Source organism: Rhinopithecus bieti, unplaced genomic scaffold, assembly GCF_001698545.2.
Source record: "Rhinopithecus bieti isolate Rb0 unplaced genomic scaffold, ASM169854v2 scaffold_44368, whole genome shotgun sequence".
Taxonomy (NCBI): Eukaryota; Metazoa; Chordata; class Mammalia; order Primates; family Cercopithecidae; genus Rhinopithecus; species Rhinopithecus bieti.
Window position 1 is genome coordinate 141347 of NW_016817889.1, and position 20033 is coordinate 161379.

The following is a 20033-nucleotide window of genomic DNA, read 5'->3' on the forward strand; positions in this document are numbered from 1 at the left end:
AAAAAAAAAAAAAAAAAAAAAAAAAAGAGAGAGAGAGAGAAGAAAAGAGAAAAAAAGAAAAGAAAAAAATAGGCTGTAATTGACTTACTGCTTGTATTCTTCTTCATCAAAGAATGCAATTGGACACTGTCTGCTTTTTTGGGTGTGTGCATCAAAGGGATACTTGAAAGTGAAAACAGTGAGAGAAATATTTTAAAATCATGTCTAATGAGGGTCTAGTATCCAGAATATGTAAAGAACTCCTGCAACTCAACAATGAAAAGACAACCCAAATAAAATAGGCAGAGGGGCTGGGCACAGTGGCTCACGCCCATAATCCCAAAACTTTGGGAGGCCAAGGTGGGAGGATCGCTTGAGGTCAGGAGTTTGAGACCAGCCTGTATGACATGGTGAAACCCCATCTCTACAAAAAAGTACAAAAAATTGGCTGGGTGTGGTGTCCACCCCTAGTTAATTTTTTGTACAAATCTGGTTTCTCCATGTTGCCCAGGCTGGTCTCAAACTCCTGATCTCAAGCAATCCTCCTGCCCTGGCCTCCCAAAGTGTTTGGATTATGAGCGTGAGCCGCTGCACCAGGCCAAAGGTTAGTTTAATTGCACAAGTGCTTTTTCTTGACAAACCATGAGACAACTATTGTATGCAGAAGTGCTATAGGCATATTTCCCATTTCTTCACACAAAATATTAAAAAGACATGTACTGTAGGGTCAAGATTTAATACAATTAATAATTTGTACTGCTTCATCAAGGATTTTCTTTTTTTTTTTTTTTGAGACCGAGTCTTACTATGTTACCAGGCTGGAGTGCAGTGGCATGATCTTGGCTCACTGCAACCTCCGACCCTGGTTCAAGTGATTCTCCTGCCTCAGCCTCCTGAGTAGCTGGGATTACAGGCATGCACCCACCACGCCCAGCTAATTTTTGTATTTTTAGTAGAGATGAGGTTTTACCATGTTGGCCAGGCTTGTCTTGAACTCCTGACCTCAGGCGATCCACCTGCCTCAGCCTCCCAAAGTGCTGGGATTACAGGTGTGAACCACCATGCCTGGTTTCATCAAGGACATTCTTAATATAAAGTGGCACTTTTAAAAGTTGCAAGTGCATGGCATTGAGGAATACAATGGCTACTACTACAATTTGATGCCATCGTCTTCATTTCTGCTTAGTTGCCAGCACTTTTACCCACCATTGCTTTTGCATCATCAGTACAAATGGCAGCCGTTAAAAAGGCAGGTACTACAGTAATTTTGTCTTTGAAGCTCCCAGGAGTTCCTAGGCCACACACCGAGAACTATTGTCCTAAAGGAAAAGAATGGCAGAGGTAGACACATAAAAGGGGCTATTGGTGCCAGACAGATTTATAGCAGGAGGAATCACCAGGCAAACTGTGTTCCTGCTGTTGAGGATATAGCTCACTTCTAGGTTATCCTAACAGGCAAGGCAGGTCAAGTCACTTTTTTTTTTTCTTTTTTTTTTTTTGAGACCAAGTCTCACTCTGTTGCCCAGGCTGGAGTGCTGTGGCGTGATCTCGGCTCACTGCAACCTCTGCCTCCCGGGTTCAAGCAATTCTTCTGCCTCAGCCTCCTGAGTAGCTGGTATTACAGATGCCTGCCACCACGCCTAACCAGGCGTGATTTTTGTATTTTTAGTAGAGACGGGGTTTCACCATATTGACCAGGCTGGTCTAAAACTGCTGACTTCAAGTGATCCACCCGCCTTGGCTGCCCAAAGTGTTGGGATTACAGGCGTGAGCCACCATGCCTGGACCCATCTTTCTTTCTAGAGACAGGGTCTCACTATGTTGCCCAGGCTGGAGTACAGTGGCTATTCACAGGTGCAATCCCACTACTGATCAGCATGGGAGTTTTGACCTGCTCTGTTTCCCACATGGGCCGGTTCACCCCTCCTTAGGCAACCTGGTGGTTCCTTGCTCCCGGGAGGTCACTATAATAATGTTGAGCTTAGTGCAGATACCCGATGGGCATAGCACACTATATAACTCCTGAGCTCTAGTGATCCTCCTGCCCCAACCTCCCAAGTAGCTGAGACTACAGGCACCTGCCACCACACCTGGCTTTTTTTTTTTTTTTTTTTTTTTGAGACAGGTTCTCACTCTGTCACCCAGGCTGAGTGGCATGATCACAGCTCACTGCAGACGACATCCTGGGTTCAAGTGATCACCTTGCCTCAGCCTCCTGAGGAGCTGGGACTAGGCGTGCACCCCCATGCCCGGCTAATTTCTTGTATTTTGGAGAGACAATGTCTCACTATGTTGCCCATGCTGGTCTCAAACTCTTGAACACAAGTGATCCTCCCACCTTGGCCTCCCAAAGTGCTGGGATTATAGGCATGAGCCATTGCTCCCAGTCTGAGATGGATTTCTTTTTCTTTTTTTTGAGACGGAGTCTCGCTCTGTCGCCCGGGCTGGAGTGCAGTGGCCAGATCTCAGCTCACTGCAAGCTCCGCCTTCTGGGTTCACGACATTCTCCTGCCTCAGCCTCCCGAGTAGCTGGGACTATAGGCGCCCGCCACGTCGCCCGGCTAGTTTTTTGTATTTTTTAGTAGAGACGGGGTTTCACCGTGTTAGCCAGGATGGTCTCGATCTCCTGACCTCGTGATCCGCCCGTCTCGGCCTCCCAAAGTGCTGGGATTACAGGCTTGAGCCACTGCGCCCGGCCTGAGATGGATTTCTTAATCCACTATCAAATACTGGCCCAAATGAATTCAGTTTGGCTTAGGAAATTTGTATCAACCCTTCTAGGACTACTCAGTATTAATGCTTCCATTAAGTTCAGCATATATGATCTGTTACGTGCTAAGGACTGAACAAGTTACAGAGAGGGAAAAATGACTAAATTGTAGCCTCTGTCCTCTAGGAATTAAAGGGTAAGGAAACAGATGATAATAATAAAAGAATTTAAAAATAATAGGATAGTAATAACAGTAATAGAATACAGAAAGTCATAAATACTGTTAAATGAGTGCTATGGGAGCATTGAGGAAGAAATGAATTACACTAGAGAAATCAGGAAAGCTTTTTTTGAGACAGGGTCTTCGGGTCTCACTTGGGCTTTGAAGGATGAGTGCAGTTTTGAAAGGAGAGAGGGAAATCACGTTCTTTTCAAAATTTTTTTTAATTTAAAAAATATTTGTTCGGGCACGGTGGCTCAAGCCTGTAATCCCAGCACTTTGGGAGGCCGAGACGGGCGGATCACAAGGTCAGGAGATCGAGACCATCCTGGCTAATACGGTGAAACCCCGTCTCTTCTAAAGAATATAAAAAACTAGCCGGGCGACGAGGCGGGCGCCTGTAGTCCCAGCTACTTGGGAGGTGGAGGCAGGAGAATGGCGTAAACCTGGGAGGTGCAGCTTGCAGTGAGCTAAGATCCAGCCACCGCACTCCAGCCTGGGTGACAGAGCCAGATCCGTCTCAAAAAAAAATATTTTGGCCAGCCCCGGTGACTCACACCTGTAATCCCAGCACTTCGGGAGGCCAAGGCAGGTGGATCATCTGAGGCCAGGAGTTCAAGACCAGCCTGGCCAACATGGCAAAGCCCCATCTCTACTAAAAATACAAAAATTAGCCAGGCATGGTTGTGCATGCCTGTAATTCCAGTTACTTGGGAGGCTGAGGCAGGAGAACTGCTTAAACCCAGGAGGTGGAGGTTGCATTGAGCTGAGATCATGCCACTGCACTCCAGCCTGGGTGACAGAGTAAGATTCCATTTCTAAAATAAAATAAAATAAAAATGAAATCGGCCGGGCGCGGTGGCACATGCCTGCAATCCCAGCACTTTGGGAGGTCGAGGCAGACAGATCATGAGGTCAAGAGATCAAGACCATCCTGGCCAACATAATGAAACCCTGTCTCTACTAAAAAAATACAAAATTTAGCTGGGCATGGTGGCAGGCGCCTGTAGTTCCAGCTACTCTGGAGGCTGAGGCCGAAGAATCGCTTAAATCCTGGAGGCAGAGTTTGCAGTGAGCTGAGATCACGCCACTGCAGTACAGTCTGGCGACAGAATGAGCCTCTGTCTCAAAAATTAAATAAAATAAAAATAAAATAATAAAATAATAAATATTTTGTAGAGACAGGGTCTCATTATGTTGACCAGACTCATCTGGAACTCCTGCCCTCAAGGCATCCTCCTGCCTTGGCCTCCCAAAGTAATGTGATTACAGGCATGAGCCACCTCACCCAGCTGGAAATCAAAAGCTCTTAATAGTCTTGGGTGAACGAGAGTATTCTGTGTAGGAAACATACAGCTAATAGCCCTGCGCAGTGGCTCACACCTGTAATCCCAGCATTTAGAGAGGCCGAGGCGAGTGGATCACGAGGTCAGGAGTTCAAGATTAGCCTGGCCAAGATGTTGAAACCCCATCTCTACTAAAAATACAAAAATTAGCCAGGCGTGGCATCGAGCGCCTGTAATCCTAGCTACTTGGGAGGCTGAGGCAGAGAATTGCTTGAACCTGGGAGGCAGAGGTTGCAGCGAGCCGAGATTGCACCACTGCACTCCAGCCTAGAGACAGAGTGAGACTCTGTCTCAAAAAAAAAAGGAATAGAAAAAAAAATACAGCTAATAAATGAACTTGCTAACTCAGTACCTCCAGTTTTTCCTTTCAGGACCAATATACAAAGATTTGTAATATTTAGCATTCATTTATCCATAAAATAGGCCAAAGTTTAGGAAAGAAATTTCTCTATAAATGTTTTCCAACAAAAATCATCTTTCTCTGCACTGTGGAGAAAGAAGCTTTCTTTCAGACTTCTCAGTTCAATATCTGAAAACTTTAGTGAGTTGCCTACATGTATAGGACATATGTCATATACCACAAAGGGTATCAAAGTGAGGACTCAGTCCCTGCCTGCGTTTATAGGACTTAAAGTGTTGGAGGGGGTCAAATATGTATGACAAAGTGTGTGAAAGATTCTTTAAAAGAAATAAAATGTGATGGAGATCAGAACAGGAACAAGTTAGCTTCAGTGGGGAAATCTCTAAAGCTTCATGGAGGCTATGTCTTAAATGTGAATAGAATTGTCTTAAGCAGTGATGAGTGAAGGCTTTAGGCAAAGGTATAGAAGGGGGATGGTGTACGATGTTTGAGAAAGGATGTGTAATTTGGTTGACTGGAGGGCTGGGAGGTGAATCTAATGGGAGAGAAGTTTAGAAAAGCAGGTTGAGAACAGTCTTGGCATGCCATTCTAAGAAGTCTGGGCTTTATCCTGGAGGCAGGATGTAGCACACAATATGTGTTTCTGGAAGATAGCGATCAACCACAGAGGAATAGATGGGAAAAGAAAGGTGAATTTAGAGGGGATTGGAATTGTCCAGGGAGGAGATCATGCTGCTGGCATTAACCAGGAGGCAGGAGCTGGTGGACCAAGGACGTGGTGGATATAAGAGGCATGACCAAGAATGAACCAATTGCCTGATTTTTGTGCCCTTGTAAATAAATAAATAAATAAAGTATAAACTAAGGCTTGGTGATGACCTTGCATGTGGAGCATGCTTTGTGGTTCCTAGCTTGAGAAACAGGTAGAATGGGATCCCACCCAGGAGGAGGAATGTGGAGAAAGGATAAAGGGTTTGGTTTGGGTGTTGGACACATCCGTGAACTGTCCAGGGCATTGGAGAAGCAGCATTGGTAGTTGAGGGAGAGGCCCAGGCTAGACATAATAAATTTGGGGATTGTCCACAAATGGCTATTGAAGCCGTAGAGGCACTGCACTTCCCTATAGGGAGACCAGGGTTTCTCAGCCTCAAAACAATTGCCATTTTGGTCCAGATTCTTTCTTGTGAGAGGGTGTCCTTTGCATTGTAGGATATTTTAGCAACATCCTTAGCCTCAACCCACCAGACACTAGTAGCACCCCTACCCCCAGCTGGGACAACCCAAAATGTCTCCAGACATTGTGAAATGACACCTGAAAGGCAAAATCACCGCACTGAGAAACACTGCTCTAAAACGGAGCTGGTTCTCTTCAGAAGTCGGAAGATGACCAAGGGGCCGGGCACAGTGGCTCGGGCCTGTAATCACAGCACTTTGGGAGGCCGAGGCGGGCGGATCATGGGGTCAGAAGATCAAGACCAACCTGGCTAACACGGTGAAACCCTGTCTCTACTAAAAATACAAAAAATTAATCGGGTGTGGTAGCACGTGCCTGTAGTCCCAGCTATTCAGGAGGCTGAGGCAGGAGAATCGCTTGAACCTGGGAGGCGGAGGTGGCAGTAAGCCAAGATAGTGCCACTGCACTCCAGCCTGGGTGATAGAGTGAGACTTCGTCGAAAGGAAGGAAGGAAGGAAGGAAAGAAGGAAGGAAGGAAGGAGAGGAAGGAGAGGAAGGAAAGGAAAAAGGAAAGAAAGGAAGAAAGGAAGGAAGGAAGAAAGAAAGAGGGAGGAAGGAAGGAAAGAAGGAAGGAAGGAAGGAAGGAAAGAGAAAGAAAGAAAGAAAGAAAAGAAAAGAAAAGAAAGATAAGATAAGAAAAGGAAGGAAGGAAGGAAGGAAGGAAGGAAGGAAGGAAGGAAGGAAGAAAGAAAGAAAGAAAGATGGCCAAGGGCAGAATCTCTGGGTTCTAGGGGCACATTCGGAGAGTAAAAGGGCACATTAGGAGACAGGTGGGATGGCCACCAGTGTAACAGGCTATAGAGAAAAGGTTTGGAAACAGAAATAAACCTTGGCAATGGTGAGAACTTCATGATCCTTCAGGAAGCAGGTTCGGTTGAGTCTCCTGAATGTACCTTTTCCTTGTTCTCCAGCCTTTCTCCTCTGAGATATAGGAGTAAACTGCCCAACTGAGGCATAAATCAGAAGACTGGTATATATGCCAAGGTTCATGTACCTGAAAGTTTGCTTGGTTCCCTTTTCAGGTGGTAATAGTCCCTTTCTCTTTGTTTCTCATTCAGTTTTCTCCATTAGTCTCCTTTTATTTTCTTTCTTTTCTTTTCTTTTTTTTTTTTTGAGACGGGGTTTTGCTCTTGTTGCCCAGGCTGGAGTGCAATGGCGCAATCTCGGCTCACTGCAACCTTCGCCTCCCCAGTTCAAGCGATTCTCCTGCCTCAGCCTCCTAAGTAGCTGGGACTAGAGGAATGTGCCACCATGTCCAGCTAATTTTTTGTATTAAGTAGAGACAAGGTTTCACCATGTTGGCTAGGCTGGTCTTGAACTCCTGACCTCAGATGATCCACCTGCCTTGGCCTCCCAAAGTGCTGGGATTACAGGTGTGGGCCACTGTGCCCCACCCTTTTTTTTTTTTTTTTTTTTTTTTTTGAGATGGGGTCTGGCCCTGGCTCTGTGACCCAGATTGGAGTGCAGTAGGGCACGATCTCAGCTCACTGCAGCCTCCATCTCCAAGGCTCAAGCAATCCTCCCACCTCAGCCTCCCAAAGTGGCTGGGACTACAGGTGTGTGTCACCATGCCTAGCGAATCTTTACATTTTCAATAGAGACGGGGTTTTGCAGTATTAGCCAAGCTGGTCTTTAACTCTCCATCTCAAGAGATCCGCCAGCCTCAGCCTCCCAAAGTACTGGGATTACAGGCATGAACCACCGCACCCAGCCTATTCTTAATCCCATTTTGCAAATGAAGTGACTTGCCTGAAACTGCACAGCCAGGGGTAGTAGTGTAGAAGAGTAGGAGGTCAGATGTCACCCTAGTCTTTTGATCACACAGGGAATTGCTAGGAAGTTGGGGCTTTATCCTGGAGGCAGGGTGGAGCATACTTAAATTCCTGTTTTGGGAAGATAGCAATCAGTCACAGAGGAGTAGATGAGAAAAGAAAGGTGAGTTTAGAGGGAATTGGAATTGTCCAGGGAAGAGATCATGGTGGCATTAACTAGGAGGAAGGGGCTGGCATGGAAAGGAGGAGGTGTATATTAGAGGTACGACCGAGAATAAACCAAGATTTGGTCCATTGCTTCTTGGGCTACAACTCCTACGACCTAGCAGTTTAGCAGTTTTTCCTTACAAAGTCACTTTACAGAAAAACAAAACAAAACAAAACAAAACAAAACAAAACAAAACAAAAATATATATATATATATGTAAATAAAATGTTTGAGGCTGGGGCGGTGGCTTACGCCTGTAATCCCAGCACTTTGGAAGGCTGAGGTGGGCAGATTACTTGAGGTCAGGAGTTCGAGACCAGCCTGCCCAACATGGTGAAACCCTGTCTCTACTGAAAATAAAAAAATTAGCTGAGCGTAGTGGCGCAGGCCTGTATTCCCAGCTACTTGGGAGGCTGAGGCAGAAGAATCACTTGAACCCAGGAGGCGGAGGTTGCAGTGAGCCGAGACTGCGTCACTACACTCCAGCTTGGGCAACAAGAGTGAAACTCCTTCTCAAAAAAAGAAAAGCAAAAGAAAAGACAGGGTCTCACTATGTTGGTCAGGCTGGTCTTGAAATCCCAGGCTCAAGCAGTCCTCTCACCTCAGCCTCCCAAAGTGCTGGGATTACAGGTGTGAGCCACTGCACCTGGTCTACTGATTTTTTTTTTGAGACAGAGTCTCGCTCTGTCACCCAGGCTAGAGCGCAGTGGCCGGATCTCAGCTCACTGCAAGCTCCGCTTCCCGGGTTCACGCCATTCTCCTGCCTCAGCCTCCCGAGTAGCTGGGACTACAGGTGCCCGCCACCTCGCCTGGCTAGTTTTTTGTATTTTTTTTAGTAGAGACGGGTGTTCACCGTGTTAGCCAGAATGGTCTCGATCTCCTGACCTCGTGATCCACCCGTCTCAGCCTCCCAACGTGCTGGGATTACAGGCTTGAGCCACCGCGCCCGGCCAAGGTCTACTGAGTTTTTTGAGTGCTAAGCACAGATGATGAGGTAACTGAGGCTTACAGTTGTTATGCGAGTTTGTCCCAGGTCACGTAAATATTAAGGTATGGATCAGCCACCATGCCCAGCAATAAGCCACTTTACAATATGTATTTTAACGTTTTTTACTAATCACATAATTTACATTTTTCTACTGGCCAAATTTTAAAAGTAAGAGAAACAGGGCTGGGTGCAGTGGCTTATGTCTGAAATGCCCACACTTTGGGAGGCTGAGGCAGGAGGATTGCTTGAAACCAGCTACAATGAACTATGATTGTCACCTAGGTTGGAGTGCAGTGGTGCAATCTCGGCTCACTGCAACCACCACTCCCCGGGTTCAAGTGATTCTGTTGCCTCAGCCTCCTGAGTAGCTGGGATTACAGGCAATCACCATCACGTCCAGCTAATTTTTGTATTTTTAGTAGAGACGAGGTTTCACCATGTTGGCCAGGCTGGTCTTGATCTCCTGACCTCATGATCAGCCCACCTCAGCCTCCCAAAGTGCTGGGATTACAGGCGTGAGCCACCATCCCTGGCCGAAATTAATTGTATTAATCTTTATTTAACTCAATATAGCCAAACATTATTGCACCACATAATCAATATATAAAATTATTATTATTATCATTTTTAGTGACAGGGTCTAGCTCTGTCACCAGGCTGGAGTGCAGTGGCACTATCATAGCTCACTGCTCTCTCATACCCCTGGGCTCAAGTGATCCATCTGTGCTAGCTCTCCAAGCAGCTAAGACTATGGACATGCACCACCATGCCTGGCTAATTTTATTTATTTATTTATTTATTTATTTATTTATTTATTTATTTATTTTGAGCACAGAGTCTCACTCTTGTTGCCCAGGCTGAGTGCAATGGTGCGATCTTGGCTCACCACAGACCTCCGCCTCCTTGGGTTCAAGCAATTCTCCTTCTCAGCCTCTGGTAGTAGGATTACAGCATGACCACCATGCATGGTATTTTGATTTTTAGTAGAGACAGGGTTTTTCTCCAGTGGTTGGTCAGGGCTGTCTCGAGCTCCCGACCTCAGGTGATCTGCCCGTCTTGGCCTCCCAAGTGCTGGGATTACAGGTGTGAGCCACGACGCCCAGCCAATTTTATTTTTTTTATTTTACTTTAATTATTTTATTTTTTACATTATTATTATTATTATTATTATTATTATTATTATTGTTTGAGACAGAGTCTCACTCTGTCACCCAGGCTGAATTGCAAGGGTGTGATCTTGGTTCACTGCAACCTCCGCGTCCAGGGTTCAAGCAATTCTCCTGCCTCAGCCTCCTGAGTAGCTGGGATTACAGGCATGCGCCACCATGCCCGGCAAATTTTGTATTTTTAGTAGAGATGGGTTTCGACATGTTGATCAGGCTGGTCTCGAACTCCTGACCTCAGGTGATCCACTGCCTCAGCATCCCAATGTGCTGGGATTACAGGCGTGAGCCACTGCGTTCAGCAGTTTTATTTTTTTATAGAGACAGGGTCTTGATATGTTGCCTGGGCTTATATATAATATTTGCTGAGCGTGGTGGGTTATGCCTATAATCCCAGCACTTTGGGAGGTTGAGATGGGAGAATCGCTTGAGGTTTGGAGTTTGAGACCAGTTTGGGCAACACAGCAAGACACTGTCTCCAAAAAAAAAAAAAAATTAGCTGGACATGGTGGCCCTTGCCTGTAGTCCCAGCTGACTGGGGAGTGTGAGGTGGAAGATTGCTTGAGCCCAGGAGTTCAAGACTGCAGTGAGCTTGAACACACTGCACTGCACTCTAACCTGGATGATAGAGTGGGACCCTGCCTCTAAAAACAACAACAACAACAAAAAGCTACAGGGGTCCGAAGTTTATTTAAAGCCTTTAAAAAGGTATTTGTGGCTGGGTGGGTGGCTCATGCCTGTAATCCCAGCACTTTGGGAGGCCGAGGCAGGTAGATCACCTGAGGTCAGGTGTTCAAGACCACCCTGGCTAACATGGTGAGACCCTGTCTCTACTAAAAATACAAAAAAAAATTAGCCTGGTGGCATGCACCTGTAGTCCCAGCTACTAGGGAGGCTGAAGCAGGAGAATCATTTGAACCTGGGAGGCAGAGGCTGCAGTGAGCCGAGATAGCGCCACTGCACTCCAGCCTGGGTGACAAGAGAGAAACGTCCCAAAAAAAAAAAAAAAAAGTTTTGTGTCTGGATATGGTGGCTCACACCTGTGATCCCAGCACTTTGGGAAGCCGAGGAGGGAGGATTACTTGAGAACAGGAGTTTGAGACAAGCCTGGGCAACATAGTAAGACCCCCATCTCTACGAAAAGTTTTAAAATAAATTAGCCAGACATGGTGATTTGCACCTGTAGTTTCAGTTACTGGGGAGGCTGAGGCAGGATGATCGCTGTAGCCCCGGAGTTCAAGGCTGCAGTGTGCTACGATCATGCCACTGGACTCTAGCCTGGGTGACAGAAGGAGACCATCTCAAGAAAACAAAACAAAATAAACAAACAAAAAAAGTATTTGTTGGAAAAGCTGACGTTTCCTCCTTGGAACTGATTTCTTCTGGAATGGGTCAAGAATGTTTGTTCCCTTCTGAATGTCCCTGTTATTGTTCTTCTGTCTTGATAAACACTGTCAAGGAAGAACAGATTTTCTCCGGCCTGGAGCAAGGTTAGTGGAAAAGTCCTTTGCCTTGGGCCCCCTGCTCTGGTACACCAGGGCAGTCTTCTGATCACTGATCACTGACTGGGATCAATTACCTCTGCGGTGGCCCCTGAAGGGAAATGCAGAATTGCTGAACTCTGGAAGGGAAGGAGGGGTTTGGTGAGCCATCATTATAGACACTGTGCTAGTGGCAGTGCATTGCACATGCTATCTTTTTTTTTTTTTTTTTTTTTTTTGAGACAGAGTCTTGCTCTTGTTGCCCAGGCTGGAGTGCAATGGCATGGTCTCAGCTCACTGCACTCTCTGTCTCCCAGGTTCAAGCGATTCTCCCGCCTCAGCCTCCTGAGTAGCTGGGATTACAGGCACCTGCCACCATGCCTGGCTAATTATTTTGTATTTTTAGTAGAGACTGGGTTTTGCCATGTTGGCCAGGCTGGTCTCGAACTCCTGACCTCAAGTGATCTGCCTGCCTTGGCCTCCCAAAGTGCTGGGATTACAGGCATGAGCTACCATGCCCGGCCTCTTTTTGCTTCTTACCAGCACTGTCTGAGCTAAGCATCAGCACCTGCAAACTCCACAGAGGTGAAAAGGTTCACTCAGGGGCCTGTAACTAGTAACCCAGAGCTTTCAGAATCAGAGCCCAGGATCACAGTATTCCAGACTTCAGGGGTTTTAGTGTTTTCTGTCACTGAGGGACCTGAGAACAAGTGTTATCCAGCAAGAAATTTTCATAACTGCATTTTGTTTCCCTGTGAGCCAGGGCTGGCATGGTTGATCTCTGTCTCTAGAAACTGGAGTCAGATATTCAAGACATTAAAAGGAGATGGCTGGTGGGGCGTCATGGCTCCTAGGACTTTGGGAGGTTGAGGTGGGAGGATCGTCTGAGTCCAGGAGTTTGAGACCAGCCTGGGCAACATGGTGAGACCTCCTCTCTATTAAAAAAAAAAAAAAAAAAGAGAGAGAGATGGCTGCTCTTTCTAGATCAGGAGGTCCAGCCTCAGGAAACCTTGGAGGGCTGCTTGATCTTTCTTTTCTAATTCCTGAAAAGTTAGAAGACCTTTAACATCTGAGATCCCTATTACTCTAATCTTAAGTTCTTGTTTGGGAAGCCACTGGGTGGACAGTGAAGAGTGCCCGCCTACCTGGGGAAACCTGAGTTAGGTGTGGCTGGAGCGACTCGAGATGCGAGGTGGGCGGGGGCAGGCTAAAAGCTGGAGCAAGCAGGAAGTGAGCTGACGGCCACCCTAGGAGGAAGCCGACTAGGCGAATTCACCTGCTGATCGGCCTGGGCTGCTCTGAGACATGGTGAGCGAACTGGAAACTAGGAAAGGGCTGATTTAAAGAGGAGCCAGAAGGGGCTCGGGACTGGGGGTTGGCTGTGTGGGGGGAGGAGAGTTGGTGGCAAAGTTAGAGGGCTGGGCCAGTGCTGCCTGTGGCCTCTCCTCTTTGACAACTTGGCTGCAAATAGCTCTGAACTGTCCTAGCAGGTGTTTCTACTCCTTCTTCCTCCCTCCCCTGACCTCTGTGCTAGTGGGGAGCTGGGCTTCCGTGCCAGTGCCAGTGGGGGCTCCGAATTCCAGGCAAAGTGTTGTTGTGCCTTCCTCCTCCAGGGAGCCCGAGGCGGGTGTTGTGACACCACCAGGCAGTGCCTGGGCAGTTTCCAGTTCAGATTCCAGCCCAGCGGCAGGAGCTCTCCTCTCTGGCCTTTCACTTTATCCCTACACAGAAACACAAGGGATTTGTGTGTCCACTGAGTCCTTTGGGTGTCCTTTCTCCATTAACATGAAGAAGAGAACTAAGGGTTTATAAGATAATCAGAAGTTGGTTCTCTGTGATAAGCTAGTTCTGACCCATGCCACTGGCCTGTTTTTGGAGGTCAAGGAGGGAGGAGCTTAATAATATTTTTCTCTCCTTATTCAAAACCTTGTCATGAAGCCTCTGAGATGAGACATCAGCCAGGGAGGACTAGTCCTCCATTTCCCCCAATACCCAGGCGGGTATTTTTATTTAATATCTGCATAAGCAGGTGGTTGCTTGGTGCCTGCGCGTGGTGCCCAGTGGTGGGGAAAGCAGAAGTGTGCGGCTCAACGGCTCTGGGCACCTTCTGGGGTACTTGGTTGCCTGTTGTTCTGGGTCACAGCAGCAATGGCATTGCGGCCAGGGCCATGCTCCAGCAGCTATTTAGAGGGGCAGATGGGTGAGGCTGGGTGAGGGTGTTTTGCTGGCCAGCACAGACACTTTCAATGAGGATCCTGAGAAATCAGGAAACGGGGGTGGCTCCGGGAATTGTAAATAGTGGTGGGCTCTGCCCTGGAAAGGGAACATTGTGAGATGCTGGCTCTGCTGTATTCTACGGCCTTCTCTAGGGAGCAAGGAAGCAGGGGGGAGAGATTTAGTGATGTGCTGCTTTTCCTTGTCAAGGGCCCTAACAATCCTGAAAGAAGTTTGATCTAGTCTCTTTAGCATCACGTCTCACCTTCTGGGGCTTATAAATGCGTTTATTTTTGATTACACAAGTAATACATGAAAACATTCTCTTTGTAAACATTTCAAGCATTTTACAAAAAGCTGAAGTTTGCCTGAGGCCTTACCCTCCCCAGACCTCTGAGGCCAAGTCTCCAGTTCCCCCACCACTTGGTCTAATTAACCCTGTGTTGCTGCGCAGGAGGAAGCCAGTGAAGGTGGAGGAAATGATCGCGTGCGGAACCTGCAGAGTGAGGTGGAGGGAGTTAAGAATATTATGACCCAGAATGTGGAGCGGATCCTGGCCCGAGGGGAAAACTTGGAACATCTCCGCAACAAGACAGAGGATCTGGAAGCCACAGTGAGACAGGGACCCCACTGGGGGCTGGAGTTTTCAAGAGGGAGGGAGGGGATTTCTTTTTGGTGGGGCAAAATGAACAGGAGGGTCAGAAGTGTGACATTTCTGTTGCCTTTCACCTGGTTTGGGAGCTGATGTGAGCTGAGTCTCCACTTCTGAATCTGCTCTGCTCCACAGATTGTTATGGATCCCAGGGAATGGATCCCATGACGGGTCCCATGACTATGGCAGCTCACCCACAGAGGCATGTTCTGAGACTGATAGGTCAGTCAGCCCATGCATTCTCAGGCTTCTCTCCTGGGAAACTTGTTTTCCCTTTGAAGCCTGCCCATGACAATCATTTGGATCTGACCTTCCCAGGGCAGAAGTATTGGCTTTGAGGAAACCCCCACATGTGGCCTCTAGCCTTCTCTAGGAGCTATTAGACAAGGGGTGGGAAATTGCTGGCATCTTGCTGAGTTGGCTTTAAAAAGAAGGGGGAAAGAGCAGAGAAATGCTTTGATCCCAGGGTCCCCTGCTAGATGAAGGCTAAAATAATATCTCCCACACATCTTGCTAGACCTCATTCTTCTCTCTCTCCAGCCAGGGCCTGAGGGCAGCTGTTTCAGGGAGGAAGTAACTCCAAAGTTGAGCAAAGTCTGGAGCCTCAGGTTTTGTGTCCAGCTGGGAAGCTGGCTCTGGCTTTCTTAGTCCTGTGTGAACTCTTGGCTCTTGGGTATTGCTCCCTTGTCTCCCTGGGGCTCATTGCTTGTTTCTGTAGCTTAATTGTAGCTTAATTTGGGGAGCACAGCCCCGGGATTTTTTTTTTTTTTTTTTAATAGAGCCTCACTCTGTTGCCCAGGCTAGAGTGGTGCAATCTCGGCTCACTGCAACCTTCGCCTCCTGGGTTCAAATGATTCTCTTGCCTCAGCCTCCTGAGTAGCTGGGATTACAGTATGCACCACCACACCTGGCTAATTTTTGTATTTTCAGTAGAGACAAAGTTTTGCCATGTTGGCCAGGCTGGTCTCGAACTCCTGAACTCAGGTGATCCACTTACCTTGGCCTCTCAAAGTGCTGGGATTACAGACTTGAGTCACCATGCCTGGACAAGCACTAGGAAATTTAGTGTCTATAACTTGAATTGCTGGGCATGGGGAAGAGTGCATGGAGGAGGAGGAGTTCCCTTACTTCCAACCCTCTGTACTGTCCTGGTCCCTCCTCCAGCCTCAGCAGTCACGATGGGGCAAGGAGTCCTGGAGCTGGGAGATGTGCCCACCTGGAGCCTGCATCCCTCAGTCCCAGGATCTGCCCTCCCAAGGGCAGACTGGGGGGGCAGATTGTGCTGCCAGTGTTGTACCCCTGGGTGTAAGCAGGTGTCAGGGACCCCTCAGTGTGCATGACAGTGCAGGGGTAAGAAGAGAATGGGGACCCCTCGTCATATCTAGGTGGAGACTTCCTAGGATCCTGAGCATTCTAAATTTCAACCCGGCCTTCCAGATTTTTAGGAAGGTACATTTGTCAAGGTAGGCAAGATAGAGCTTTTTTTTTTTTTTTTTTTTTTTTTGAGATGGAGTCTCACTCTGTTACCCAGACTGGAGTGCATTGGTGTGATCTTGGCTCACTGCGACCTCCGCCTCCCAGGTTCAAGTGATCCTCCTGCTTCAGCCTCCCAAGTAGCTGGGATTACAAGCACCCACCACTATGCCTGGCTAATTTTTTTGTATTTTTAGTAGAGAGGGGATTTCACAATGTTGGCCAGGCTGGTCATGAACTCCTGACCTCAGGAGATCCATCTGCCTCAGCCTCCCAAAGTGCTGGGATTATAGGTGTGAGCCACCGTGCCCGGCCAGAGCATATTTTATTTAGCAGTTTGCTACCTCAGCTTACAGTGTCAGTATTAAGATGTATGGCTTGAGCTGAGCATGGTGGCATGTGCCTATAATCCCAGCACTAGGGAGGCTGAAGTGGGAGGATTGCTTGAGCCCTGGACATGGAGGCTACAGTAAGCCAAGATTGTGCCACTGCACTTCAGCCTGGGTGACAGAGCTAGACCCTGTCTCAAAAGACCAACAAACAAGGCCGGGTGCCGTGGCTCATGCCTGTAATCCCAGCACTTTGGGAGGCCAAAGCAGGTGGATCACCTGAGGTCAAGTGTTTAAGATCAGCCTGGCCAACATGGTGAAACCCCATCTCTACTAAAGATACAAAAATTAGCTGGACATGGTGGTGCATGCCTGTAATCCCAGCTACTCAGGAGGCTGAGGCAGGAGAATCGCTTGAACCCGGAAGGTAGAGGTTGCAGTGAACTGAGATTGCGCCACTGCATTCCAGCCTGGGCAGCAGAGTGAAATTCTGTCTCAAGAAAACAAAAACAAACAAACAAACAAACAGACAGATATCTGGCTTGAAGGCCGGGCACAGTGGCTCACACCTGTAATCCCACCCCAGGAGAGCGGATTACTTGAGGTCAAGAGTTCAAGACCAGCCTGGCCAACATGGTGAAATCTCGTATCTACTAAAAATACAAAAGTTAGCTGGGTGTGGTGGTGTAATCCCAGCTAGTCAGGAGGCTGAGGCAGGAGAATCACTTGAACCCAGGAGGTGGAGGCTGCAGTGAGCCAAGATCGAGCCACTGCCTGGGCGACAGAGCAAGACTCCATCTCAAAAAAACAAAAACAAGTTTGGCCTGTGGGTTGCACTTGTACTTACACTGTTGTTCCAGTGGGAGGATCCACTGGGTCACTCACTCTGCCTTTTCCCCAACAGTCTGAGCACTTCAAGACGACATCGCAGAAGGTGGCTCGGAAATTCTGGTGGAAGAATGTGAAGATGATTGTCCTTATCTGCGTGATTGTTTTTATCATCATTCTCTTCATTGTGCTCTTTGCCACTGGTGCCTTCTCTTAAGTAATAGGGAACCTCTCCCACCTGCCCTTCTCGTCAGGGACAACCCTCTGTAAATGGGTGCCAAGAGGGTCTCCTTTCCTGTCCTCCTCTACAGAGAATGCTGCTCGGTCCTCCTACCCCTCTCCCTGAGGCCCTGCTGCCTTGTAGTATGCCCCAGAGGGTAACTTGGTCCCCCAGAAGGACAGAAAAAAGAGAGCTGGACTGTGGATGCATTTCATGGGTCCTTAGAGTGGGCTGGAGAGACCTAGAGGGCCCAGCATGTGGCTGGGAAACTGCTGGTGGCCAGTGGGCAATAAAGACCTTTCAGTATCCCTATATGTGTGAGTCACTTTCTCTCTTCCCATTTTGCCTTTGGCTTTTCTATTTCTTTTCTTCCCAAGGATAACTTCTGGCTGAAATTCTCTCATTTGAGGTCCAAGTGGTTTGAAGGGCAAAGAGTATATGTTTGGAGAAGAAAGATGTCTTTCTTTATTCCTTCCGGTTCCATTCATTGTCACAGGTCTCAAGAACAAGAATTTTCTGGGAGTCTTGGCATATGGAAAATTCAAAACCTTTATAGCATTTTGGGGTGGTATGCAAGATTTTTAAGTGTTCCCATTGGGTCCTGCCATGGCCCTGTAGTACTCTTCTTCTGGAATTGTTAGCTGAGGCATGAAGCCTACCCGGACAGGGTGTTTAAGAGCTGCTTGAAGGCCTCCTGCCTCTTCCACCAGAGCCATCTGTCTTCAACGACTGTGTAGTCTTAGAGTTGAGGGGTGGAGGAAATGGACTGCTATTCCTTTCCTTGTGCTTCTGCATGTTCTATTTGTCTTTTCTCTGTCCTTGTCTTCTGGGACTTAGCAAGGCCTCTGGGTCTCAGTTATCCCAAGGGGGCAAGCATCTCTCCTCCACATCCCATGGCTGTGCATAGTCAGTAAGTGTGACAGGACAGGGCCAATGGCTCTCCTTCCCCTCCATGCACAATGAGCCTTTCTGTCTTCAGGCCCCCCTCCTCCCTACCAGGTTCCACCATCACTGTTACTTTTTCCAGTGCTCAGTCTGCCTTGGTTTGCAGGGAGGGTTCTTGCTATCTCTGTTCCTGTTTCCTCTACAGGTTTTCCAGCATTGGAAACAACCTGTTGTCAGGAGGAAGGGGAAGGGTTGAGAGTCAGGATTTGGGACTAGATTGGCAAGTCAGGCTCTGGAAGAATCATGCTCTGAAATTTGGGCAGGGAGGAGGAAAGGTCAGAAAAGACCCTTATAAGATTTTTATTTTTATTTTTTCAGAGATAGAATCTTACTCTGTTGCCCAGGTTGGAGTGCAGTGGTGTGATCATGGCTCACTGTAACCTCCACCTCCTGGGCTTTAGAGATCTTCCTGCTTCAGCCTCCCTTGTAGCTGGGACCACAGGTGTGTGCTACCACACCTGGCTAATTTTTGTATTTTTAGTAGAGACATGGTCTCACTATGTTGCCCAGGCTGGTCTCAAACACCTGGGCTCAAGCAATCCTACCGCCTTGGCCTCCCAAAGTGCTGGAATTACAAGTGGGAGCCACCATGCCCGGCCTTGGGGTAGTCTTTGCTACATATATTAATCCTTTCTCTCCTGGATTCAAGGTGTAAAGAACTGAAGTGAAGCTTCTGCCTTGGGACCCAGGCTGTCCAAGGTGGGGGTGAGGGTCTGTGAAAACCTCTTGGTCTGGGACTTCTGTATTCACAGAGGCTTAGCCCCAGAGAGGGAAACTTTCAACTCTGTTGGTCAAGAGAGACTTTATTTAAGGGACTAGGCCCAGTGGCTCACACTTGTAATCCCAACACTTTGGAAGCCTGAGGCAGAAGAACTGCTTGAGGCCAGGAGTTCGAGACCAGCCTGGTCAACATAGTGAGCCCTTGTCTCTCTCTCTCTTAAAAAAAAATAAAAGAGGGACCTTATTTTAAGATGTCTGAGGCAGCTTGGAGTAGTGGAGAACAGGTAGCTGGTGGTTTCTCTGCAGCAGTGAGAGGAGAGGATGGGTAGATTCGGCTCAGGAAGGCTCTGAAGTGGTAGCAGACACACCACCCTCCCCCATCCTCTGACTGAGGAGCAGGTGCAGGCCAGCACAGAGCTGCACTTGCCCTCATGGTGAGGAGAGACATACAGAAAGGCTAGAGCTAGTACTTTGCCCATGTGGGGCTGCTTTCTTTTTGAATAGAGGTGAAAGTCACATAACATACAGTTTATTATTTTAAAGTGCACAAATCAATGACATGTATTCAGAATGTTGTGCAATCACCACTTGTCTTTAGTTTCAAAACTTTGGGGGGGCCTGTTTTTGGTTCTGGGTGAGATGCATTCACCAAGGTGACAAAGACCCTACCTGGCTTGTTCATGGCGTCTCCAGGACCTAGCGTGGTGCCTGACCGTGACACTCATAGGGTGTTTGTTGAGTGAATGAATGATGCCTCTTCAGCTAAACCCGACCTAGGAGACTCCAGGGCTCACTCCACTGTGCCCATTCCACAGATCAGGCCCCGAGGTGTGGCCGTTCACCAGGCTGAGGTGTCATTCGAATTCAGGCTCCTGGGGCCCGGGAGGAGGCGACTCTACGGACCCGGGTCGCTGTGGCCCATCGCTTTCGATTTGACTCAGTTTCGGTCGCCGCTCGCGGAAGGCGCGCCCCCCGCCCTCTCTCGGCGGCCCGCCCCGCCCCGCCCCTGCGCTTCCTCCCGGACCGCTGGCACTGCGGCCGCTCAGCCGGCAGAGAAGCCGGGAGCGGGCGAGGCGGTGGCGGCAGCGGCGATGGTGAGGGCCCGGGCGGGGCCGGCCAGCCCTGCGATGGGCAGAGGGCGAGTGGCAAGGGTGGGAGAAAGGAGTCCGAAGTCCACAGGCCGGGGCGTA

General features: G+C 48.2%; 2 protein-coding genes across 2 annotated transcripts in view; both read left to right on the plus strand.

Moving 5' to 3' along the window:
* Nucleotides 1–12616: 12616 nt before the first annotated feature.
* On the plus strand, nt 12617–17490 carry VAMP8 (vesicle associated membrane protein 8). Its single transcript, XM_017856315.1, has 3 exons — nt 12617–12770; nt 14131–14289; nt 17035–17490. The coding sequence occupies exons 1-3, from the start codon at nt 12768–12770 to the stop codon at nt 17173–17175; spliced, it is 303 nt and encodes a 100-aa protein (XP_017711804.1). The 5' UTR covers nt 12617–12767; the 3' UTR covers nt 17176–17490.
* A 2393-nt stretch (nt 17491–19883) lies between these two features.
* Nucleotides 19884–20033, plus strand: part of VAMP5 (vesicle associated membrane protein 5) — a 10012-nt gene continuing 9862 nt past the window's right edge. Inside the window, exon 1 of the mRNA XM_017856320.1 lies at nt 19884–19937. Within this exon, the coding sequence (XP_017711809.1) occupies nt 19935–19937 (3 nt within the window). The 5' untranslated portion in view covers nt 19884–19934. The remainder of the gene's footprint in view (nt 19938–20033) is intronic.